This window comes from Liolophura sinensis, chromosome 7 (genome assembly GCF_032854445.1).
Source record: "Liolophura sinensis isolate JHLJ2023 chromosome 7, CUHK_Ljap_v2, whole genome shotgun sequence".
Classification (NCBI taxonomy): Eukaryota; Metazoa; Mollusca; class Polyplacophora; order Chitonida; family Chitonidae; genus Liolophura; species Liolophura sinensis.
Genome location: NC_088301.1, coordinates 27,124,313 through 27,151,408, shown reverse-complemented (window position 1 = coordinate 27,151,408; position 27,096 = coordinate 27,124,313). Strand labels below are relative to the sequence as shown.

Genomic DNA, 27,096 nt, shown 5'->3' with positions numbered 1-27,096 from the left:
TATATATATATACAATCATTAATTCTGACTGGCAACCTTGACAGATTTCTATTTTGATGGCTGCCATAACTAATAGTACATAAATATGTCCGACAGCACAAGTCAGACCTTCAGACAAAATCTACATCATGAGTTGGCGCAAACTGCCCACCTTAACATATTGTTCTAATATTAGTAGATCAGTAGTATCTAAGGAGGGGCGTGTCCCATGGTTACGGTCTCCCTGCTGGTAATGTTGACGACTTGCTGGCAGTACTGGAGGAGGATGAAGACCGTTGCATTGATGAGTACTGCTTGGTGCCTCGTGTGGCCGATGGCCTACAACAGACAAAGCAAACCACATTAAACGCAAGCAAATCAACCATCAACCAAGTACATTTTAACCAAACCTTTAATACTTTGATTTAAATGAGGCTATCATACCGAAATGAACTGAAATGAAAACCAGTCCAATTTCGAAATTCAAAATGCACAACGTCCCCCACATACAATTTCATGTTGTCGTCAAACTAAGGTCCCTTCTGAAGTGAATTTGTCCACGACAAAATATACCAGGCCCGTTCCATAATTGAGGATGTCAAACATTTGACCGTTGGAAGACAGAGAAAACATCCGACTAAATACAGTTAATTACAGGCTAAGTCACATACAAATATGTATTGCTCATTTAATTGGTGTTTCACACCATACTCAAAAATATTTCATTTATTCGTTGGCGGCCAGTATTATGATGGGAGAAAACCGAGCAGAAACTCACGCCTATCTGCAAGTTGCTGGAAGACCTTCCCACGTACAACCACACAGAAGGCCAGCATCAGCCGGACTTGAACACACAGCGACTGCATTGATGACACTAGAGTCATGGTGCTAGCACGTTAATCACTTAGCCAGGGAAGCCCCAGAGAAAAACGCTGTTGTTCTTACCCTAGGCTTCCTGAGCTGACGATGCCTTTCTTTGAGACTTTCTTCCTCAGATGTTTCACCCAGTCCTGCTGTTTGTCAGGACTCTCAGCCAGCAGTAACATTTCCTTAGCCTGGATCTCAAAGTTGACTGTCACACAAACAGAAAAACAAATTTATGACATTTACACAAGGAGGCTACTCAAGGACAACTGCAAAACAAATGAAGGTGTACTTCTGTTAGTATATACTCGGCTGGACTTCACACACCGACAGTGAAAGAAACGAACACAGCTATAAATTTACAGCACGGCAAGATCCCATAAATGAGAGTGAAAGAAACAAGAGCAAATTTGCCCTAGCTGCCACATTTGTTAAAATGTCCACGTCATCTTGAGAGACATCAGGATCCTTAAGCGAGACCAGGCAGACGTTGTGACCATCAGAGAGATACACATAGTAAATTACGGTCTTTATTGGACTTTTTTTTTTTTTGCAGCTAATAGTATGAAGGTAAAACCACAACCTGCGGGTATTTGACTGAGCTTCAAAATCATCGATGCCAACAAACATATTGTCACACTCACCTTTACAATATCCTATAAATTCTTCATTTTTATCAAAATGATCTTTGTGAACTTTAACATGGCAACCTGTAACAAAACAAATAAACATTAGTGCAACCTACTGCAGACGCATTCTAGCCCCCCTAAAACCGCCCCTCCCCCTGCCCCCATTTCCCATAAAAATTAGCCAGAATTACTATTTGTAACAACTTTTGAAACACCATATTCATGTGTTCCCTATCTGTGACTATTGCATTTACTTTTTTACTTGTACAATGGGTGTCAGGTTTATGGATCGAGGAAACAGGAATGGACTGGGGGATCCACCAACCTTTGGCAAGTAACTGACAAACTTTTCCACCTGTGCTGTACAGACATTCACACCACACTGGTGGTCTTCAGTCATGTTTTGTTAAACTGCACAAACAGCCATTGGAGACGTATTGACCACTTCATGTCACCAAGGCCCGATGAAAAGAGCGAGCGAGCAATCCACAAATTGCCTGTCAAAGACCCACACCTGACGTGTCCAAGCAAGAGAAAATAGGACAATACAAGTGCTTAGTTTTATCAGCATATAAAAGTGGCACCTTATAAGTGGAGATAAGTGGAGATATGAGCACTACATCAAGATACTAAGATATACATAATGTACTTACGCCGACACTCTAAGGCTGGTGGTGGATGCAGCATGTGCCAGACAGGTTTATTGCAGGTCTCACAGGTTGTGGGCGTGCGGAAATGGAGAGCAAGGAAATCGTGGCCTTTGTACTCCATACCACCCTGAAACATTCAAAACAAAACGCTGCCTCAATAAATCATCTACAGTACATGGTAAGTAAAAGCAAATCAAGGTCTTTGCACTCCATGCCACACTCATGACATCAAAATCAAATAAATGCCTCAATAAACTGTCAATAGTCACTGATAATGCTTTGTGCATGTAGGTATAGGAAATCTACCACCCTGAATCATCCAAAATCAAAATCAAAATGCTGTGATACATCGCTCTTTCTTTATTTATTGGATTGGTGTTTTACACCATACTCAAAAATATTCTCTTTCTGCATACAGTTGTGCTTATAAAGCAAAGAGACAGTTCACAAGTACTGAAGCCTAACAGACAATGGTGTGTGTTTTTACATGGCTTGGAATCGGCTTGTCTAGGCATGGAAATGTTGGGTCAATCACAACCATTACACAGCAACGTACACGGTCTTTAATCAAAACCTGCTATGCAAGAGCAAAACATCCAGCAACCAAAAGATGACACAAAACTATCTGTACATTAAATGCCAGTGTTTACTTAATATAATAACTTTCTTCAGCTAATTCTCAGTAAACAGTGACCTAAACTGCAAGCTACATGTACTTGCATGCATGTTCAAAAACGACACATGGTTTAACATGTTCTAAACCACCACTTTAAGGCATGGTTTAAAATGTCCTAAAACACCATTCTTGCCAATAAAATAAACAAAACTGCCCCACTTACCTGTGTCTGCTGATCCTGGGGACTTTCTAGCTTCCTGTTTTCTCCTTCTGAGGCATATAGTATCTACACATGAAGAACAAAATATGTAACATCACACCGGCTAGTTTTCACAAAGCAGTACTGGTTGGTTGGTTTATCTGGGGTTATAGTGTCTTTCCGTTATGTGATATCCTAAATGTTCAGTTAATGCTGCATAATCACAATATCAGGTCAAAGACACCAGACACCGACACTCCACCTGATCCCCTTTACATTGACTGGAACAAGCCCTATCGATTTTAGGTCAGGTTTTACATAAACCTGTTATTCATGTTAAGAGTGTCAAAGATATTTATTTGCAACAAAGCCCATTTATGCAATTTGAATTCAATGCTAATGAAGTCAAAGACACCATACAAAGACACCCGATCTAATCCCCATACACGGCCCATCCCCATAATTTACACTTCAGCTCTTTAATATGAAATTGTTACTACTCATGTTAACTGTGTCAAATATATGTATTTGTTTATTTATGTATTGATTTGATTGCTGTTTTATGGACAGCATTATGGTAGGAGGAAACCGGGCTCTCGAAACGCACAACCATTCGCAGGCTGCTGACAGATCTCCTCACGTATTGCCAGAGTGGAAGTCAGCATGAGCTGGACTTGAATTCACAATGACCACATTGGTGAGAGGCTCCTGGGTCACTGCGCCTCACTGGGATGTATTTGAAACCGAGCCCATCTATATGATTTGAATTAAATGCTAATGAACGGAGTAACATTTACCTTCAGCCAGGCACCGCAGAACATTTATATTTATTTACAGTTTATTCATTGCAAATATAAAGTGTAAAGAAATCATGAACACCATATTTGTGGGCCGTATGAAATGAACTTTTTGGATGAAGTATACTTCATTTTAAAGGTAGCCTATTCTCCTAAGCTTTAGACAGCTGTCTGACCCAGTGCCTAGTTACCTGGAATATTCTGGGGATGTCTTTGGCTTCTGCCCTGTACACATCACCCTGTGTAACTGGACGCACATGGAATAATTTTCTGAAACATGAATCACAAATATGATTAAATGTCAGATTCAGTCAGAACAACAAACTGGTCTGCTGAAGAGGGAAAGAAGATGATAATTCTGTGTTGGTCTGTAATTTCTCAAAATAGTTCGAAATTCGATATTGATCTAGGTCGTACTCAAGAACATTTCACTTATACAACAGCAACCAGTGTTATGGCGGAGGGAAACCGAGGGGGGAAACCCACGACCAGCCGCATGTTGCTACTGAGTTTAGAGTTAAGCAAGTTTATAAACTGGTTTAGATGACGGATCATATGGATCAGATGTAAAATAAGTTTTGCTACACCAATGTTACAATTAAATGTATCATTCATTGTTAATAGCACACAAGTAAAATAACTGTTTCAGGCACTGACGAAAGTGAAATTCAGATGACTCAAGTTGTTTTGGTATTACATGTTAATTGATCTGCAGTTTTAACTGACAACAAAAGGCAATTTTCATCAACGTACTCAATATCTATCACCATAATAGGATCTGCTGCCATCTTGTCATTCTCCGAGTTGTAGAAAAATATTTTTTTGCTGCTGACCACGATGAACTGTTTCTTCCACGTTATTCCTTTGGTCTTTTTCCCAGCAGGTACAGCTAGCCATCCTTCCATATGATTCTCACCTGGAACACAGGTATTTGACTTATTTATTTATTTGATTGATTGTTATTTTACGCTATGCTCAAGAGTGAGTTAGTGAGTGCTTGGGGTTTAACGTCGTACTCAACAATTTTTCAGTCATATGATGACGAAGGAATCATTAGGGTGCATGTACGTGTAATGTGCCTCCTTGTTGCAGGACGGATTTCCACCGCTCTTTTATTTAGTGCTGCTTCACTGAGACGACTTACCGAAGGCAACTAAGCCGCCCCGCCCGAGCCATTATACTGATACGGGTCAACCAGTCGTTGCACTATCCCCTTCATGCTGAACGCCAAGCGAGGAAGTTACAACTTCCTCTTTTAAAGTCTTAGGTGTGACTCGATCAAGGATTGATCCTGGATCTACCGGTCCTGAAGCGGACGCTCTACCAACTGTGCTATCCGGGCCGGTCGCTATGCTCAAGAATATTTTTCACTTATAAGACGGCCAGCATTATGATTGGAGGAAACCTGGCAGAGCTCAGGGGAAACCCATGCCCTGCAAGTTGCTGGTAGACCTTCCCACGTACAGTCGAAGAGGAAGTCAGAAAAAGCTGAATTCACAGTGACTGCATTGGTGGGAGTCTTCTGGGTCATTGCACTGTGCTAGCACACTAACCTTCTAGACCCAAAGAGGCCCCCACAGAGGTCTCTGACAGGTGAGCACAAGAGAAACTTGGAATACACAGTGCACACAGATTTAACAGAAACGCCCATTCTTTGTGTACTGCTGTTCCCCTTTTCAAAGTTTTTTCCCTTCATCATGCCCCCGCTCTTGATCCTCCTTTTTCTTCTGACCTTCAACAAACTTTTTTTTCACTCACTACTGCTTTCATAAAATAACTTTCAGCTTTACTTCAACACAACTCGGTGTAATTTCAGCAGTTGGCTAAATTTTCTTTACACTTCATCTTGTTTGCATAGAAAAACCAGTAAGTTACAGCACCATCCATATAACTGCCGTAAGATCATCTTATTTTGTAATCTGCAGCATCTATACATGGTGTAAACAGACCAACTGAGGTGAAACCAATACTGCCTGGTGAAAAATGCCAAAAATATCTACAAGTGAAGTTGAAGTTTTTAAGTTGTTCACTGAAAGCTGTCCAGAGCAGAGGAAAAAGCTGGTCAGAGGCCTGTCAAAAAAAACGTAAAAACTGCAGGCTAGCTATCGAGCCCGTCTCTCACCAGTTAGAGGCCTGTCAAAAAAACGTAAAAACTGCAGGCTAGCCATCGAGCCCGTCTCTCACCAGTCGCAGCATCCTCTTCCAGAGTTCCGCTGTTCACAGAACCACTGTCATTACTGATGTAGAACAACTTAGAGCGCAGCTGCTCAATCTCACAGTCCTTGGCATCCATCTCCATCTGTAGTTTATTGCGACCTTGTCCCTCCTCGTACAGAGCAGCTTGAGTCTCGGACAAATCTCTTTGGTACTTATCTACCATTTTGTTATACTTCTCTCTCTCCTGAAATAGTCACCAAAAAAGAAACGCTGGACAAAAGTGCTTTTCATAAATTGAAACATTATAACTTTTATGAACTTCTTAGCCCTTACAAGGAGACCAATTTCAAGTCTGACTTTTTCAACATAACCAACACATGAGGCTGAAACAAGTTTTTTTTTCTAACAGCCAGAAGTTTTTCATTTACTTTAGACATTTAAAGTAGCAGATTTATAACCCACACTAAGTTATATCTACAAGCAATAGAATGTCCAAAAACATAATCTTAGGCAAAATCAGCTGCAATTTCTAGTATCTAACTTGTTTTATATATCTGATTGATGTTTTATGGAATACTCAAAAATATGGTGGGATGAAACCCATTTCTGTCTGAAAGTTGCTGGTCTTCCCAAATATTTACCGGAGAGGTAGCTAGAATCAGCTGAACTTGAGCTCTCTGCTCTCTAACCAACAAGTTATCTTACCTTAACCTGTTTACTCACCATTGTTAACTCCTGCTGAAGTTTTCTGCACTCTTTCTCTTTTTTCTTCAGTTCTGATGAATTGACGCTTCCACGTTTATTAGTGTTCCTAAACTCTTTTCTGTTCATAATCTCAGCCAATTTGTTGACAGCCTGTGAGGGAATAAATCAGCACATTTTGTTGTCAGTCTTGACATCATAAATCAATACCCATGCTGCTAGATCAGCAATTACTCAAAGAGGCAAAGTGCTTGTTCGATTTGTCTGTGATTCATTCATTCAACATTTAATTCAGTAGCACCTAAATGTGCTGAAATTTACAAAGAATTAATCATCTAAAAAGATGGTTTCTACTCGATGCTAAACAATAAGATGAACATAAATCATAGCACACTTTCATAATGTCTTTTGTATTTGACTGAAAATCCCAGTATTACTGAGGAGGACAAGTACATAGACCTCAAACAACACGTGTCTTTCGGTCAGCGACTTTTTGCAGTTAATTCTAAACCTAAAAAAGGCCTGGGAATTCCACAATTCTTGGCCCACAAGGCCTCTCCCAAGTTAACCAGTTAAATGGGGTGACCCCTGGTACTGGTATTGATGCTGATGTGAGGAGAGACCCAAGACAAAAATCCTCATGGTTAAAACGAGGGAATATCATTCAATCTTGTTTAAAAAAAATCAAAAAGACCTCTTTAACTTACTAATACCAACTCACCTGTTCTTTCTTGATTTTCTCTTCGTTGAGTTTGGTTTTCAGTAGTGCAATGTCTGTGTCTGTATGTTTATTAGCAGACATTGTGTTTTTAAAGTCTGAAAGTTCAAAAATGAAAAAAAACTGACATCAGTTCATGTCTTAAAATGATAGAAGAAAACTTAAAGACTTAAATGGATTTGTTTACTGTTTCGGCATACAGGTACCCATTTGTTTCCCAAAATACATCATCCTGAAATCAAAGCAGCCTGGAGTTGACTGTTAATAATCCACCTCACGGGGTCGTTGACATACAGCAGAACCCATTAACTTTCTTAGCCAGCCAGGCACGCCAAGTACCTTCATTATTGACTTACGTACTGTATTGTTCTTTATAAGCCACATACCTAAGGATGGTGGCTGGTTTCAGAATGCCCATAGAAAACCACCAGCCTTTGGCAAGGTACTCTCAAACTTTTTCACATTAGACATGTCATAATGGTGGGAGACAACTGGTCTGCAGTAAACTTCATGTGAGACAACACAGCGGAACACTGTTCACACATCATTGCTTTTGCACCAAACAAATTCCTTGTACATAAGTGGGAGTGACAGCAAGGTCAACTTAATGCATAATCATGAGGTCATGGCCTGCTCGCAGTCCCATCAAAAAAATTACTTGGGAAACACAAATACATGTGTAAATCAAGATATGCCTCTCAGTGAAGTGCTATGTCTTTTCATAGGTATGAGCAAATTAGATGTATAAATATAAAAACATTATGCCAGTATGAAAAAAATTTGTCAAACTGCTTGACAAAAACTTATTGCTGTCCTTGGCACAGAATGAGGGAAGACTGCAAAAATCCTGCTCACCTTCTTTCAACCTCTTGTATTTGTTTTCTAAGTCCTCCTTCTCTGCCTTTAACTTTTCACACAGAGATGCCATCTCCCTTTTGGTCTGCTCCATCTATCAAATAGACCAAGTACATTTCCTTCACGCCAAAATACATTTACTTTTTCATCTACTGTACTGATCAATGTCATACACCCCAAATACTATTTGAAACAGAAATTTACACCAAAACCAAAAGTACAGTTTTAGAATGAAGCCGAACAGGTCATTGAATACTACTTTTGGTGAATCCCGCTCACAAGTAATTTAGTCATAGATAAAATTTTAGATCAAATACAGAGGATGTGAACTTTAAATATCAACATTCATTCATTCATACAACTATTAAGTTATAGAGCCTTCTTAACATGTTGCTGTATTACATAACTCTGGAGATGTGTTCTCTAAACATTCACAAATTTGTCATAATAGATAAGTATAAGGTTGAGGTTAAGGTCAAATACATTTCTGAGGCCAATTGCTTATGCCAGTGAACACTGCCGGGGCAAATAATTTAGTTATTTATTTGATTGGAGTTTTACGTTGTACTCAAGAATATTTCACTTATACAATGGAGGCCAGCATTATGGTGGGAGGAAACCCGGTAGAGCCTTGGGGAAACTCATGACCATCCACAGGTTGCTGCCAGACCTTTCCACATACAGCCAGGGAGGAAGCCAGCATGAGCTGGACTTGAAATCACAGGAACCATATTGGTAAAAGCCGGTGGCCCCCTACCGAGGCAATGTATACTGCAATAGATTCAGATTTGGGGAATTAAGACACGGCCAAACTTACATCATCAATGGTGGCATCTTTCTTGGCAAGGTCTGTCTTATGACGAGACATCAGATCTTTAATCTCCAGCTCCAGCATTGTCTTCTCCTTCTCCACATCTGACAACTGGTCTTCTGCGATAGTCCTGGCCAACTTCTCTGAGTCTGCGCGGGAGAAGGCCAGCTGTAGCTGATCCACAACAGAGTCCCTGGGAAACACATGCCTGACACAATGAACAACAGGCTTATACAGTGAATTCAGCAAATAACACCCTAAAACCTGCAAAAATTATGAGAGGATCGTGGGAAATAAATGACGAATGCGGACTCCAACAAGTGAGATACACAGTTTTATCCCTTCAATGCCAGTGAGTGAGTGAGTGAGTGTGTTGCTTGGGGTTTAACGTCGTACTTATAAATTTTTCAGTCATATGACGATGAAGGAATCCTTAGAGTGCTTGTACGTGTAATGTGCCTCCTTGTTGCAGGACAGATTTCCAACCCTCTTTCTTATCTAGTGCTGCTTCACTGAGACAACTTACCAACGGCAAGCAGACCACCCGCTTGAGCCATTATAATGATACGAGTCAAAAAGTCGTTGCACTATCCCCTTAGTACTGAACACCAAGTAGGGGACAACTTCCTCTTTTAAGGTCTTATGTGTGACCCGAACCAGGATTGACCCTGGATCTATCGCCCCCGAAGCAGATGCTCTACCAGCTGAGCTATCGGGGCTGGTCCCCTTAAATGTGACCAAGAATATGGGGTAAAGTGGGTGGGATAAAGAGTGTATATTCTCTTTTGACCAACAATGTTGAGAGCTATTTGATCGCCTCATTGATAAAGATGTGCCAATTAAGAACTTTATTTTACTTCGTGATTTTGTCGTTTGCACTGAGTGCAAATGTTTGAAGACATGCAGTCTGTAGTCGTCAGTTGGAGATACCTTTGTAATTTCCATCACTTCTTACATAAGAATGGTGTGGCTGCTGATGTTTTCAAAATGCTTGTCAGGTAAGCTGTATGTGTAGCCACATTTCAACCCCTTTCTCACACACATTGACGTGCACACTAAGCACTGCTTGACTTGTTGACACACTAAAGTTTGACACGAGCAGATAACTCACCTCTCCTGGAGCATGACCTTGAGCTTAGCCTCCTGCTCCTGTACTTGTTTGCCCTTCTCCTCCACCTCTTCTTTCAACTCCTTCACCTGGGCCTTGTACAGAGCCTGAACAACAAACAACATTCATCCATGCGAACAACAATACAAAAACCAGAGCACTACATTCGGTTTTTTTTTTTGTTCATTTGACTTTTGTTTTATGCCAACAATGAAGAATTTTTCACTTATACTTTGGGGGTCAGTGTTGTGGGAGGGGGAAACCCTAGTGCTTGAGGTAAACATTCCCATATGCGATAGATGCCTACAAATAAACAATTTATTTATTTATTTGATTGGTGTTTTACGCCATACTCAAGAATATTTCACTTATACGATGGCGGCCAGCATTACGGTGGGTAGAAACCGGGCACAGCCCGGAGGAATCCCACAACCATCCGCAGGTTGATGCCAGACCTTCCCACTTACGGCCAGAGAGTAAGCCAGCATGAGCTGGACTTGAACTCACAGCGGCCGCATTGGTGAGAGGCTCCTGGGTCATTATGCTGCGCTAGCACGCTAACCAACTGAGCCACAGAGGCCCCCAAATAAACAAACCATATTGGTGGAAGACACATCGACTATACCAGCATCACAGATTACTTATTTTGACCAAGACCTCACAAGCACAGAGAACAGTAAAGTTCACAAATTCCTTATCAATGGCTGGTTTTGAACCTGCATCACAAGTGTCCTAGCGACAGAAAGGCATGCATCCTTAACCACTGCTAACAGTTAAGTCCCTAATCAAGCCAAAACTGAATAATCTTACATCTCTTAATAACAACTTTTAATCTTAATTTTATCTTACGTACTTTTTTTAGTAAAGGAATTGCATGCAAGTGCAGACTACTCACAGAGAAATATTGTTCTGTCTCTAGCTGGTCTTGATATTCCTTCATCTGCAGACTGGTGGTGGCCACCTCACTGTAAACACAAAACAAACATTTGTATCCGTGTTGTTTACTCTGCTTTTACCACAGTGACACGAGTAACAAGCTGGTTTTCAAGCCATAAAGTTCATCAAATTTTGGGCAAATTTTACTGGTTATACACGAACTTCATACAGACCGCTGTGTGAGGTTCAATTAAAAAGATAATTAAAAAAAAAAAAAAAACCAGCTTGGATTTTATTACCCTGTGCAATTTATATGGATCATAGTTCTTTATTATCTGGAGTTAATCTCCTTAGTTTATTATGGGTGTGTCACATACAGAAATTCTTCATTTTCAGGATTGAATATGGTATCTTAAGGCATATATACATGACAAAAATGTTGTTTCAATGTGTCTTTGTGTGAATGGGCATCACAAAAATTAAAAAAAAAAATCTCCACAGAATAATGCCATCACAATATGCTTGACAAAAATTTATTTATTTATTTATTTATTCATCTGATTGGTGTTTTACGCCGCACTCAAGAATATTTCACTTATATGACGGCGGCCAGCATTATGGTGGGTGGAAACCGGGCAGAGCCCGGGGGAAACCCACGACCATCCGCAGGTTGCTGACAGACCTTCCCACGTACGGCTGGAGAGGAAGCCAACATGAGCTGGACTTGAACTCACAGCGACTACATTGGTGAGAGACTCCTGAGTCCTTACGCTGCGCTAGCACGCCAATCAACTGGGCCATGGAGGCCCCTCCCATCATATATTAAGTGAAGTATATATTCGTAAAACACCAATCAAATAAATAAATAATTGAAATTTGATCACATCTGAATAATTATCATCCATGATGACTGCGATTGTACAATCTGAAAGTTCAGCTCTGAGTGAAAGCAAGCCAACAGTGGTCAAGTTCATAACAACTTTTTCCACCAATCAACTGAGTCGCAGAGGCCCCGCTTGCTTAATAAAAACATCTTGCAACCATGTGGAAAGACTGAAGTATTACAGCACATGTATTACATCGTTCTCTTTGACCAGAACTTCGAGGAACGCCAATGCACAAATCATTAGAGCTGTGAAATGACAACAAACTAGTTACAAAAGAAAAACCTGACTTACTCCTTCAACTTTTTCACGGTCATCTGCGTGCTGCCACTAGCTGCCTTGTTGTCTTCTAACTCCTGTGGACAACCAACAAAAACAACATGATACTGCCGCAAAAGGAAGGCACTGGAAAGGGGAATACTTCGTTACAGTCATATCTGAAAATACCACATTTCTGTTGGCTACCCACAATTACCTGAACGCACCATAAAACCTAAATCTTGGGACTAAATCTTGTAGATGAATTGGGTTAGGAGTTTTCTTTATTATGGGGAGCATTGCCCCCTAAAACACAGCTGGTCCATTATTCCATTTATACGTAGCTTTAACATATTAATGTTTCAGTGTAACTGTCATTTATTCATAAGATTGGTGTTTTACTCAGTATTCAAGATATTTCCCTTATACAGGGGCAGCCAGCATTATGGTGGAAAGAAACCGGGCAGAGCCCAAGAGAAACCAATGACCATCAGCAGGCTGTTGCCAGACCTTCTCCCCTACGAATGTGCCCATAAAAAAAAAAAAAAAAAAAAAAATGGCAGTTCACGCGCACTCCAGTGTAAGGCAGTATTTTCACACAGCTTGGAATTTGGAATTCTGCACAGCAGGAGGGAAATGTTGTGATCATGTCTGCTGAATGACAGACAGGCATACATGAACACAACCCAGCCAGAACATTTACAGGCAGTGGAACAAAAATGAAGTTTGCAGTCAAGTAACTTAAAGTTGATTCACTGGCAATGACCATCTTGAGGTGTACATTTTACTGTTACTGCTATACATCAAATCAACCATTTGTAACAAGCCACCAATATTCCCTGACATTTTAATGGTGCCATTTCATTAATTTATGCAGAGGAGCTACATGTACCTTTTTCAGCTGTTTACAGATGGCCCTGGACTCAGTCAGTTGATGGGACACCGTCTTAAAGTCATTCTGAAGCAGCGTCCTTCTCTGAATCTCTTGTTCTACCTGCAGTGTCAGATTCCTGGCCTGAAACATGAAAACCCATACAGTATTGCTACACTTCTTCAGAAACGTGACACTCTGTCAGCAGTGTCAGGTTCCTGGCTTGAAACATTAAAACCCAAACAGTATTGCTACACTTCTTCAGAAACGTGACACCCTGTCAGCAGTGTCAGGTTCCTGGCTTGAAACATGAAAACCCAAACAGTATTGCTACACTTCTTCAGAAACGTGACACTCTGTCAGCAGTGTCAGCTTCCTGGCTTGAAACATGAAAACCCAAACAGTATTGTTACACGTCTTCAGAAATGTGACACTCTGTCAATGGTGTCAGATTTCTGGCCTGAAACATGAAAATCCACACAATATTATCAAAGAATTTCAGTAGCATGACTCTCCACCTGCAGTGCATGTCAGATTTTGTTCCCGAAACTATCAGTACTGTTTTAATAAACATTCAAAAGCTTTCATTTTTCCAGTAGGAAACCTCAAAACATCTTTGTAAGATCAAAAGAACTCTCCAAATCAGACAAAATCAGCAGCCCTGGGAATCTGTGTCAAAGTGTCCTTGTACGACAGCTCCATGTTGACCACTTCTTGCACTAATAAACCAACAATGGAAGCATGGTTTGTCATGTTCTTGTTTTTACCTATGAATCGCAATCTCGGCAATACCTATTAATATATACTCATAAGCGACATCATCCAGGTTTATCCTGGCTCCCACGCCTGGCAACTGCCCAGGAATCAGAATGACCCATTACTTTCTGCCAATGCTCGACCGTAGAAATATAGCATGGCTTCCCATAGTTGTTTAAGTATGAGCTTACCCCATGACAACAAAATCCAAATATGAAAGCAATTGGTGATGCTCTGCCACTTAAAAAGTCACACTGAGATAACAAGTAGATAGCTCAGGAAATTTCAATTCAACTGTCAGTCAACCAACTACGGCATTTCCAGGATTTTGTTTCGTAAACTGCTGGCCACAGACGAAGGTTAAGTCATACCTAAAAAATACAGAAGATTGGCCTTCTAGCCTTTAAGGCAGAACCAGTCTATCCTGTCTTCACAGCTAGAAGCTTCAGAGCTAATAAGACGAGTAGCTTAGTCAGGGCTAAAAAGTTTAGATCAAATATAGTAACTGGCTGACCTTCTCTGACTCTGTCCGTAGCTCCTCCTCCAGCAGGCCGTTGCGTTTCTTCTCCTGGGCCAGGTCCACCATCAGGTCACTCCGCAGCTTCTCCACGTGGAGTAACCGGTCCTCTGCAGCCTCACGTTGGTGCTTTTCCTGCTCTAGCTTAACCTGTGTATCTGTACCAGCAAAAAATACGGCACGTCTTGAGACACATGCATATATGAAAAACGTACGTGGGAAGGTCTGCCAGCAACCTGCGGATGGTCGTGTGTTTCCCCGGGGCTCTGCCGGGTTTCCACCCACCATAATGATGGCCGCCGTGGTATAAGTGAAATATTCTTGAGCATGGCGGAAAACACTAATCAAATAAATAAATAAATGTATGAAAAAAGAACATGACGTGAATCCATGTGATGTCACTATTCGTCCACATGAAGCCAAACTACAGAAAATCACCCATAATTCCATGGGATTTCTCACCCATGCCCTGCAATATGAATTCTAGCGTGAAAAGTCATTGGAACGTATGTGTATATTACTGATGATCATACAAAATTTGTTTGTTTATTAATTTTCCAGCAACTTATTACAGAAGGGTGATAAGGTGGGCAAAAACTCCTTATACATTTATTCCCACATATATTATTGTATTTATTGCATCTTTGCTGTTCCCAGACATCAAGTCTATACAAGAATTCCACATAACTCGAAAGGTTTATTACCCGTTAACCTTCATGAAAATATGCCAGTCAATCAATCAGTTAATCGACTGAGGTTGAAATGCTCAAATTTTATTTACAATCACCATATAAGCTGTCAATTGTCTAGCTAGCCTACGATCTACCTTCTTGAAATATTGACTTCAATCCAGTTTCAACACCAGAAACATTAAAAACCATGTACAAAAAGTAAAATACTGCAATATAATCAACATACATGTACTTTCTTAACCTACTGTAAATCTTCAACCTTATCAACTACTAAAGCACTTTTTGGAGTGGAATTTATGCATGCATTTATTCCAAAAATGATGCTAAAAATGATCTGCTTGTCTTATTCAAGATGCAAGCTTCATAAAAACTGCGCAAATTATTTTTCTACACCCCATAAATGTTCTCCCAGACGGTTTCAAAATACTGGTTGCAGAGGTGGTTGAAAAGGTCGAAGAGTTAGCGTATCTCTAAAAACCTGCTTATATCTGCTCACAAACGCATCAAATCACTCCATCAGTCAGTCAATCCGCCTGTTCACATATTCACCTTGTGTTCATTATGATCTTACCTCTAATGGCTTCCTGATTTCTGCCCTCAGCTGACATCAAGATGGACCTCTTCTTTATCGTCTCCTTGTGGGCCTGAGCTTCCTGGGAGAGTTTTGCCTTTACATCTTTCAGCTCCAGCTGTAGTGTAGCAATACTCTGTCAACAGGCAACGATTGATTCATTGACTAATTGTTGGTCAACTCAATACTCAAAAATTTATCACTTAATGTAAAGTACTTAATATTCACTGGATTATTCATTTTTCGCGGATTTTCTCCAAAAATGTGTTTGCGGGAACACTGAAAAACAAATCTCAAAATCTCCCAAGATATAATATGGCCGAAATTATTCAAGCACGTCAAACAGGTATCATCATGGGTGGGTTTAATCCTCCTTTGTTTCCTGCGGTGATCTGGATCAGAAATTAAAACAATGGGGGATAAATTATCACAACGTCAGAAGATTACTTTCGCACCTACCATGAGCAGTACTCAGGTGTGACTTCTTTCCAAACCATACATGAGTACTTTTAAACACCTGGCAAAGTGATCCTTTATCACGCAGCGCGCTACGTTTTGCATTGTTTTCAGTTTTAACCGTCCTCTGTAGCAGGTCAGAAACCACAAACATTACCGTAGCTGTCAAACGGCCATTGTGTTTTTGTACACACATCACAGTTTGTTAGAACCTCACTCACTGGACCACAGGAGAGACACAACCAATGGGAAAGCGAGTATCAGAGCGACATTCATCAGAAGCCAGCACATGCTGGTATCTACTTTTCTGTCACTTTACGGGCATAGCTAAGATTGATCAAACTAAAGACAAATAAACTCCCACTTTGTTTTATACTCACCAAGCCTTAGCACCAGAGTTTGTATATATTTAAACAATAATTTCCCTTCCCTGTTGTTAAAAAATTCAGGAGATTTTTCACTTCACTCCAAAAAGATTTCACTTCATTATTACTACTACCTGTAGTGCGTGATTCAATATTGGATATTTTTTTCGCTGAAATTATTTTTCGCAGTAAATTATTGACCACAAAATCCGCGAAAATTAGTTCCACGCGAAAAATAAAGTACTCCACGGTATATGACAACAGTTAGTTTTATGGGTGGAGGAAACCTAAACGCCCTTGGCAAATCACCGATTTTCGGCAAGAATGCTTTGGGTTTAATGTCTTACTTACAAAGAACAATTTTTCAGTCATATGACGACAAGGAGTCATTGTACATATACTGTGTCTTCTTGTGGGAGGACGAGTCCATGCTGCCAAAGTGCTACCGCCACTGAAGCATCATACCGAAGACACCAGACATAACAACCCACCCGGTCACATTATACTAACACCGGGCCAACCAGTCCTGTTTCCTTGCTCCAATCTCTTAATGTTGAACGCCAAGCGAGGCAGCAGCAAGTACCATTTTTAAAGGTTTTAGTATGACTTCACTTGGGTTTGATCCTGGGGATTTCTAGACAGACTTTTGGCAAGTTACTGACAAACTATCTGACCTGTGATGAATTGCGTGCCAAATTGGTGGAACACCAATAAACATTAGACTGGGCAAAAGCACGCACAACCACTGTAGACTGTAAACCAAGCAGTATGCTTGACAATTCGTCAATTTTTTTTTTTTTTGCCTACAGTAAGCTGCATATTGGTAAGATATGTAAAACTGAAAAACTTGTATCATTTTTGTATGAGTGTTTTATGAAGACTCACCTTCTGGTATTTGTTGATTTCGTCCTGAAACTTAATGATATCCTGAGCTGACCCTTTCTCTTTATCCTGCAGCTTCTTCATTTCGACTTGCAGACTTTTCAATCGTTCTAAAATAAATAACAAGAAACCACTGAGTTGAGTTCAGCTATTTCAGAGAAAAATAAGCCCGTAAAAATGAACACAAATCAACGTGATTAACTTACCAATCCAGAAAATGTTTTACAATGCACTAAATAGACCTCAAAGTCTACATGCAGGAACCTAACTCTAGGTAACCTTATAAATCAGCCTTTAATCTAGATATTTTTTTACAAGGTTCATGAGTTGATAGAGAAACCCTCTCATCTGTACCCTATGTATGGATTGTTGAAAAGCAAAACAGGGTTCGAGTGATGTGGGAGACAAAACAGCTGCGTTCTGGGCTTACAGTAATAAATCGTGCCTCCTTGGTTAAAACCGATAACATGGCGGTGCTTTTGATTTCTCAATATGCGTAATATTTCTGATGATGAATTGTGACTCTTTATTTCAATTATGCAACACAACAGTTGCTTTTCAACTTCCATATAGGTCACTTTCTATGGGTCACTTCCCATATGGGTCACTTTACATGGGTCAACTCCCATATGGGTCACTTTATATGGGTCAACTCCCATAGGGGTCACTTTACCAATGCCTATGTACACATACATCAGGTCTAGTGCTGTCTTTGCTTTTAAAGTCCTTAAAGATTTGCCACAGTTTTCTACTGAAAAATACAAGCAAATAAAGCAACCTTGTAATTCCTCCTGGTGATAAATATCATCCCTCTGTTGACTGGTAGCTATACTAAGGTCAGACTGGAGGCGTATCTTCTCTTGCTCCAGGGCTAACTTCATGTTGGATACTTCCTTCAGTTTGGACTGGACCTCATCATAGGCTTGTTCGCTTTGATTGTATTTCTGCGAAACAAAAAAACAAAAACACTCTTACTTCACGGACACAAAAACAGACATGGAAATGAAATCTAATAAAAAGACATCATAATACAAAGTCAGCCTCACCGAACACACCAACAAACTCTATTTAAGGCATCACTTTTAAATTTTTAACTTTTCCTGAAGAGATTTTAATGTAGGCAACTATTTCAATTCCTAAGACCTGATACAACTGGCCAACAATGACATGGAAAGCTTTCCCTTTTTGGGGGCCTCCGAGGCTCAGTCGGTAGCGTGCTAGCGCAGCATAATGAGCCTGGAGCCTCTCACCAATGCGGTCACTGTGAGTTTTAGTCCAGCTCATGTTGGCTTTCTCTCCGGCCGTACGTGGGAAGGTCTCTCAGCAACCTGCGGATGGTCCTGGGTTTCCCCCAGGCTCTTTCCTCCCACCACAATGCTGGCTGCCGCTGTATAAGTGAAATATTCTTGAGTACGACGTAAAACACCAATCAAATAAATAAATAAACTTTCCTTTTTTCTCAAAACCATGCATTTATTGCAAGAATAGCTCTTTTTGTATTTATCAACGCCTATTAATTAATTTAAAAAAAAAAAAAAGAAAGTCGTAACACGAAAGCAGCCCAGTTGATGGCCTGTGTGTGCTATGTGGTAGATAATTTACACTGTCACGTGACCTGTCGCCTCTCATCTCAAGACAGCCCATGTCTTAATACAGATCTACACACTGAGCTGATCTTCTGTTAAACTTGAGTAGGGGCCACGTCGCATATTTTAATAGAAACTTACTGTTCAAATACCTGGATTTAAACAAACAGATATGGCTATCAAGTTATCTGTTTCAGCAAATGTGTACATTACAAAATTCAATTGACAAGAATTTTTTTGAACATAAATACCATCCAGAGATCCTCCTGTTAGAATTCAAACATATAAACATATTTACTTCTGCTCAAGAAAGTGACAATAAATAAGCAAAGGCCCTGTTATGTCTTAGTGGTATTTCTGTTTACTTCACTGTTTACTTCACTAAAAGAAAAAAAAACTAAAACAAAACAATAACACAATGTTTTCATGACCAAAATGAATACAGACGGAACAGAAATCCTAATTCTGGAGGGGCTTTTTTGCATGCTCACTAAATGTATATCAGTCAAACAACTGCTTTCCAGTTCTTTTTGCATGCTCACTAAATGTATATCAGTCAAACAACTGCTTTCCAGTTCTTTTTGCATGCTCACTAAATGTATATCAGTCAAACAACTGCTTTCCAGTTCTTTTTGCATGCTCACTAAATGTATATCAGTCAAACAACTGCTTTCCAGTTCTTTTTGCATGCTCACTAAATGTATATCAGTCAAACAACTGCTTTCCAGTTCTTACTATTTCTACATCTACCATGAATTCTCCCAATCACACACAAATTAACATGACAGGAACATGAGTTTCGTTTCTAAACTGAAACAAGTTTATTCCTGACCACAGATGTTTTCAGATCCTCGACAATGGTTTTTTTTTTTTTGGTTTTTTTAATTAGGTGTTGTGGTTGATTGACTAATAGTTAACACGGTTCTTCAGAATTTTTTTTAACTGATACATGATTGGTCAGTTTTACCCGTGTTTTATGGGAAATGTGAGTCACAGGGCTACACCACAGACCACTGGGAAGTTGCTTTCCCACATGTGACAGCCTGGCTCTCGGCTCTCATCAGACTCCTCCCTCCTTAATGCCGGCCGCCATCGTATGAATGACATACTCTTGAGCACAGCGTTAAAGCACCAATCAAATAAAAAAATAAACTCCATATGTGACAGAGACTGTTCTACAGGAGAGTATTGTAGAAATCCAGGTAGTACATACCGTCATTAGTTCTGTGTAGTTCTTCTTCATTTTGTTGTGGTTCTCCACCTCTTTGTTTAAACGCTCATTACAGTCACTCAGCTGAAAACATACAAAAGGCACAATACACATGTGATTAAAAAATAGCTGGGTAGCTAAAGTTCTTCATCTCAGTTGATCTGACACATTAAATCATATACCTTGAGCCACAGACCAGAGTACTTTGAAATCAGGTGACATCTTAACCAAAAATATTGCGGCCATTCAAGCTGCAAAAAGCCATTCAGAGGTTGAAGCTAAGTGGTCTCCAATTATTTTTATGTGTAACTACTAAGTCATTACAGTACTCTTAGCCGCATGTTGCCAGCATTCCGACTGCAGTAGTAGCTGTACTGTTAAACTTTAGTTCTGGCTTTAGCATGTTTTAGTGTTGATTCATAGCTGAATGTGGCCCATCCTCCAAACATTAGCAAACATAATTTGTCCTTCAAGTTTCATAAATGTAACTTAATACCACTTAACTTGCAACACTAAATCTTATAGCTACTAAAATATAATTGGAAAAACATGTACTTATATATGCATTTATACTGATATTAGAAGAGTCCATAAAATTCAATGTTGGGAGCAACAAAGGGAGACAACTTATGAAAGAGAACCAAATATATAAGCAATAGGTTGAGATACCTCCTTTTCTGTAGCAGTCAACGACTCCCTGAGGCTTTGGGAGATCTTGACTTCCTCATTGAGCAAATGGTTTACTTTTTGAAGTTCTTTTCCACACTTCATTTCCAACTCCTGCTTGCTCTCCACCTCGGCATTCCACTTTTTCTGCATCTGAACAAAATAATGAACCAATGAACAGATGAATGAGGTTTCCCCGTTCGACAAAGCAAACATGTATGTATACAATTCAATTAATAGCCAACAATGATGAGATACTCCATTATAATTCACATTACACTACAGTAGTCAGCAAATTTATTTTCATCTTTTTACCTACAGACGACAGTGCACTGTGGTCTTCAACCAGGACAAAATTACTGGTAAAACTTGAACAAATTTGTGGACAGAAAAAAACTTTCTCCTTGACTAAAATGATAGAATCATCTCTGATCGGCTGGTGTGAGAGAAAGGCTATACCTACACATTAAGGAATGGCACAATTTAATATTAAAGTGTAACCAAGGCTGGAGGCCTCAACCGGGAAATCCTATCTCCACTGACAGCCAATCAGCCAATTTCCCTTCAATGACATATCCCCCGTTTTTTATTTATTATCATAAAGTACCCAAATCACAAGCTGGGTCTCAGACATACTATACCAATGAAAGGAATTTGATCATGGCAAAACCTGACTAAGAAACTCAAAAAGCAAAGTAAGTCAAATGACAACCATAATGCCCATGACAGTCCCTTACTACTGTTTACTAACCTCCTTGAAGTCATGTTTATTCATGACTGCTGATCTCTCCAGATCCATGATCTGCTGTCTGTGTAACTCCTCATCAGCCGTCACCCGATCCAATTCCCGAAATGTAATGCTGAAAACAAACAACAACAAAAAAAAATTAAAAGTAAAATATACATACTATAACACAACTGACTGATTTTATTATTCATATATTTGACAAATATTGAATGTTTTACTAAAGGATACTTTCACATACATCACAAGAACTATTAGATTGAACAAACCGAGCAGAGACAGGGAAACCCTAGCACATCGATGGAGTCAGCATCAAAACATGATGCTGTGAATACATAAGCACAAATTAAAACTAAGAATAATGTCATCCTGCACTGCGGTCTGTCAGGTCCATGACAAAAGAGATATCAAGGCAAAATTTGGATTGAATGACCCAGAAGCCTCTCACCAATGCAGTCGCTGTGAGTTCAAGTCCAGCTTATGCTGGCTTTCTCTCTGGCCTTAAGTGGGAAGGTCTGTCAGCAACCTGTAGATGGTCGTGGGTTTCCCCCAGGCTCTGTCCGGTTTTCTTCCACCATAATGCTGGCCGACGTCGTATAAGTGGAATATTCTTGAGTACAGCGCAAAAACACCAATCAAATAAATAAACAAATAAAATTTGGATTGATTAGCCCATTTTAAAAGATAAGATGGCTAAAATTTGACTGACTGACTGACTGAACGACAGGCAAGGGACTCAGCATCTTCACAGCATACACCGTCTAGTACTTGCAACTGGCGTAACGATTATGTCCACAGCCCTCTGGCTGTCACAACTAAAAACTAGCCGCCTTTGTTGTGATGAGCCCTTGTGCGGCTCAGTACTTGTGGGTGTATTACATTAAAGGAGAAGAAAAAAAAATTTTTCTATCTGCTGGTGCCTGCTGCATAATTTTGCGATTTTCCCTACATGTTTTGCCATACACATAAAGCCTGAAAACAGTAAAGCTGGTATAAATCGCTGAGCCCGTCACATCCTCCATCTTTAAGACCCTGTAATTTATGCTGGGGGTCTGTTGCTCTCAGCCAATGAGGGTCGTTATAACTGCCAGCTTGTTCGTGTAAACTCGGAACCTACGTCCAACATTCCGGTTTCCTGATCGTCAAGCAGAAAACCAACTGTATTGTTCGCTACCTTCTGGGAAGAAGAGTTCTACCGGAAATGTAAGAACTGCACTTTGACAGTTTCTAACACAGAAGACTTCAGGACTAGTTCTTAGGCACAATGGAGTTGCCCACAGCGGACGTTGGCGCTGACTTTATTTATAATTTATCAACTTGAGGTACATGTTACAATTTTGTTTATGGCATGCACCTGTGAGGAAATGCATACTCTTTTCAATGGTATTTGTTTGATATTTAAATTTTCTTCTCCATTAAGTCCTGACATACATGTGATAGTGGATTCAGCTTCCTGTCAGTCCTGACATATATGTAATTGTGGATTCAGCTTCCTGTAAGTCCTGATGTACGTGTAATAGTGGATTCAGCTTCCTGTAAGTCCTGACGTGCGTGTAATAGTGGATTCAGCTTCCCGTCAGTCCTGACGTGCATGTAATAGTGGATTCAGTTTCCTGTAAGTCCTGACGTACATGTAATAGTGGATTCAGCTTCCTGTAAGTCCTGACATACGTGTAATAGTGGATTCAGCTTCCTGTCAGTCCTGACGTACATGTAATAGTGGATTCAGCTTCCTGTAAGTCCTGACATACATGTAATAGTGGATTCAGCTTCCTGTAAGTTCTGACATACGTGTAATAGTGGATTCAGCTTCCTGTCAGTCCTGACGTACATGTAATAGTGGATTCAGCTTCCTGTAAGTCCTGACATACATGTAATAGTGGATTCAGCTTCCTGTAAGTTCTGACATACATGTAATAGTGGATTCAGCTTCCTGTCAGTCCTGACGTACATGTAATAGTGGATTCAGCTTCCTGTCAGTCCTGACGTACATGTAATAGTGGATTCAGCTTCCTGTAAGTCCTGACATACGTGTAATAGTGGATTCAGCTTCCTGTAAGTTCTGACATACATGTAATAGTGGATTCAGCTTCCTGTCAGTCCTGACGTACATGTAATAGTGGATTCAGCTTCCTGTCAGTCCTGACGTACATGTAATAGTGGATTCAGCTTCCTGTAAGTCCTGACATATGTGTAATAGTGGATTCAGCTTCCTGTCAGTCCTAGCGTACATGTAATAGTGGATTCAGCTTCCTGTAAGTACGTGTTAGTACTACTGTATGTTAAGTAGTGCTAAATCCACATTATTTGCACCTTTAATGATTACCACACTACAAGGACATGGGCAATCGAGGCGTAATTACTGTATTTGAAGTCAAAATTTCATTCATGACAAAGTTACTGATTTTGCTCGATTCTGAAAGTTATACTGATTTCAAAATGTACGACATCCTAAGGAAAAATGTCAGTTTCTGTCAAAAAAAAGTAATATTCTCCCAAAAAAGTAATGTTCTCCAACCTAACAAACGCAATTTTTGTAATGTGAATGCTTTTCAAATTCACTTTCAATGATATCTAGAGACAAATATAGCTCATAAAATGTTACTTTGGTGCTGGAAATTACATTCCTACAGTAGGCTATCATCCTGCTTTCTGAACGAACTTCAAAAGCATGTTTAATATTAACAGAACTCTCCGAATAGGGGGAAAATGAGCAACTTTATAGTCATGGGTCAATGCTGAGGTCATTTACACAACATGACAGTCTAGATGCTCAGACACTGCCATTTCTAGCAGCGTTTGCCGTGTACACACCTGTATTTCAGTTCCAATTCCTCTTTGGCTTTCTGTAACTGCTTAATCTGATCTTCAAGTTTGATAATCTTATTGGGGTTGCCATGATGCTGAAAAATACAGGTAAATATAACACACTTACATTGCCAAATACGAACAAGGATGATATTTCCAATAATCATTCACCTTCAAACAGAATACATAGTTCCGTATGTTGGCCTTTCAACAAATCAAGTCAACTGAATTCTTTCCTTCACGGTAATACAGATATTTCACACGTTTTGGTCACCAAAAAGTATACCCACACCTTCCCCTTTATTGATATCGATGCCATAATACAAGCCACACAACGTAATTTACTATAATGTTTCAAATGCCACACTTAAAAATGTTCCACTTGTAAAATGATGTTTAGTTTTATGGGTGAGGCAAACATGAATGCCACCATAAACAATGCCATCCACCATAAAACTACCCCCCACAACACAACTGAATAATTCTTGCACATGCCACAAAACATTAATTAAATAAGATAAAATGTAGATAGAGATATATATATATGTATGTATATATATATTTATTTATTTTTAGACAACTTTTTAGCACATTGAAGAACAACAAAACAGGGTTCATGCCAGTCTCCAACGAGCTTTACCATTCACACTTAAACGCTCATACGTACTTTCTACAAGCAAAACTCAAAAGTCAAAACCTCCAAAATGAAACGAAGCAAGCAATTCAATATTTACATGCAATCTAATTTAGGTACATAAAACAAATATTATGCAAAGCTCTAAAGTGAAAGCAAAACACGTTTTAAACTAAACCTTCAAACCTTTCCCACAGTACCATGCTTTATATATATATATGCATATATTATTAAAATATATAGTACTTATATAACATGTACATTTACTTTGATCAGGGCCCTTGTTAGCAGGGCATTCTACTAATTACTCTTGATTTCTGATCTCCACACCGTATCATTCACAAATCAAATAAATTTACTGGAAAATTCTGAACCTTGTTCAAAAAGCCATGTTCACACTTGCAAATTGTCAAATCCACCACCACTTTTCGAATCATACAATTGTAGAATTCCACAAGTTATCCCGAGTTTGTGAATCTGGCTTAGGAAATACAGCAGTCCTTTTTTCATTTGAATATTCACATTCGAGGAGTCAAATAGTCATGTCAACAATACATGGCATGCTTTATTTCACTTCTTAATTATCATGTAGAATAATATATAACAGTACATACAAATTTTTTAACGTTTGCTTTGAGGGATAAAAATGGCCTGGTGGTCAGTCTGGAAACAGCGTAGCTTGCAGTGGTGCAGTTCTACCGGAAATGTAAGAACTGCACTTTGACAGTTTCCGACGGGAATTCTCCTCCTAACACAGAAGACTTCAGGACTAGTTCTTAGGCACAATGGAGTTGCCCACAGCGGACGTTGGCGCTGACTTTATTTATAATTTATCAACTTGAGGTACATGTTACAATTTTGTTTATGGCATGCACCTGTGAGGAAATGCATACTCTTTTCAATGGTATTGTCAACAAGCTTTGAGGGGTGGAGGGGGGACAGACCAAATGGGTCTGGCCAAATGGCGGCAGGGGTGTGGGGTAAAGACCGAACTACGGTGGGTGTGGGGGCAAGGAGGGAGAACTAAGTTGGCTTGAAGAAGCCATGCACTATTTGTGTGCACGTCAAAATGCCCACACTGCAGCGACACAGTTCACTGGGCTAGGGGAACTTCAGGGGTGTTCACAGAGTTCTAAGCAAGTTCAACAATGAAGTAATTTCCGAAAAAATCTGACCATTGATGGAAAATATGCATAACAGAGAAGGGAATTAACAGGTATAAAAATATCCCCACAATGAAAGTTTTTAACAAAAATTCTGGAGCATAATTTCTCCATATGGCATGGAAACATAATCTTTGTTTTCGAGTTCCTTTTCATGTATCCTCTACGGAAAGTAACCTACATGTATTTCCACAGGTATATTTTCATACATCTGTATGTGCTTATCTGACAGGCTAGGTCTAAAATACTAACCAGCCAGGTGAATATGTAAAGTGGAGCCAGCTTTTATAGAAAGAGGGAAAGGGGAAAAGCTTTGGGTATAACTCTCTAAGTACTTATCTGACAGGCTAGGTCTAAAATACTAACCAGCCAGGTGAATGTGTAAAGTGGGGCCAGCTTTTACAGACAGAGGGAAAGAGGAAAAGATTTGGGTATAACTCTATAAGTGCTTATCTGACAGGCTAGGTCTAAAATATTAACCAGCCAGGTGAATATGTAAAGTGGAGCCAGCTTTTATAGACAGAGGGAAAGGGGAAAAGAGATCTGAGTATAACTCTAGCTACAAGTACATATGCACCAGTATGTTTGTGCCATGCCAACATGCTGGCTTATAACATGCTGAGAACCTAGTTATCCACTTACATCGACGACGTCAGCTGACCCTGCCTGCGAGGAAAAAGGTAATGCACATACACAAATGAAAATGCTCACCATAGAGAACTACCCCAGTTCACAGAGAAACAGGACTAAATTATTAGAACACCGTTATCTGGGTACAACCGAAAGTTACTCTTTGGTGGTTTCTGTCACTATTTGGCTGATGTGGAAATACCTTTAATGTAGCATTGAATGAGGCATGCATGACATCACAGGGTATAATCCATGTGCACCCTTCTGGGTACCCTTCCAATTCACAAAGATGTCAGTTTTACCAATTATATATATGTAAATAATACAAAAAATATGAAAGTATTTCTATATGGGATCCCAAACTTTCAACCCCTTAACCATATTGATGGCTTCAGAAATGTCTTGTATTATGCTCTGTGTCAAGTGAAGCAATTTTGCTGG

At 39.7% G+C, this 27,096-nt stretch overlaps 1 protein-coding gene across 2 annotated transcripts; it reads right to left on the bottom strand.

Annotated features, from left to right (window-relative positions):
- LOC135471390 (rho-associated protein kinase 2-like) lies at positions 1–26,754 on the bottom strand. 2 transcript variants are annotated; one of them, XM_064750607.1, is made up of 25 exons: positions 26,668–26,754; positions 24,235–24,323; positions 21,427–21,535; positions 20,679–20,828; positions 20,013–20,093; positions 17,992–18,157; positions 17,217–17,323; positions 15,511–15,646; positions 14,245–14,405; positions 12,996–13,118; positions 12,140–12,201; positions 10,981–11,050; positions 10,089–10,192; positions 8,984–9,185; positions 8,167–8,260; positions 7,315–7,409; positions 6,615–6,746; positions 5,919–6,135; positions 4,488–4,650; positions 3,926–4,004; positions 2,962–3,024; positions 2,126–2,249; positions 1,488–1,553; positions 925–1,051; positions 1–318 (listed from the first exon to the last, which is right to left on the bottom strand). In XM_064750607.1, the coding sequence occupies exons 1-25, from the start codon at positions 26,737–26,739 to the stop codon at positions 213–215; spliced, it is 2,898 nt and encodes a 965-aa protein (XP_064606677.1). In that variant the 5' UTR covers positions 26,740–26,754; the 3' UTR covers positions 1–212. The 2 variants fall into 2 exon arrangements, with proteins under 2 accessions (XP_064606677.1, XP_064606678.1); XM_064750608.1 differs by lacking the exon at positions 26,668–26,754 and having other exon boundaries at positions 8,984–9,170; positions 24,235–24,686.
- Positions 26,755–27,096: the final 342 nt, after the last annotated feature.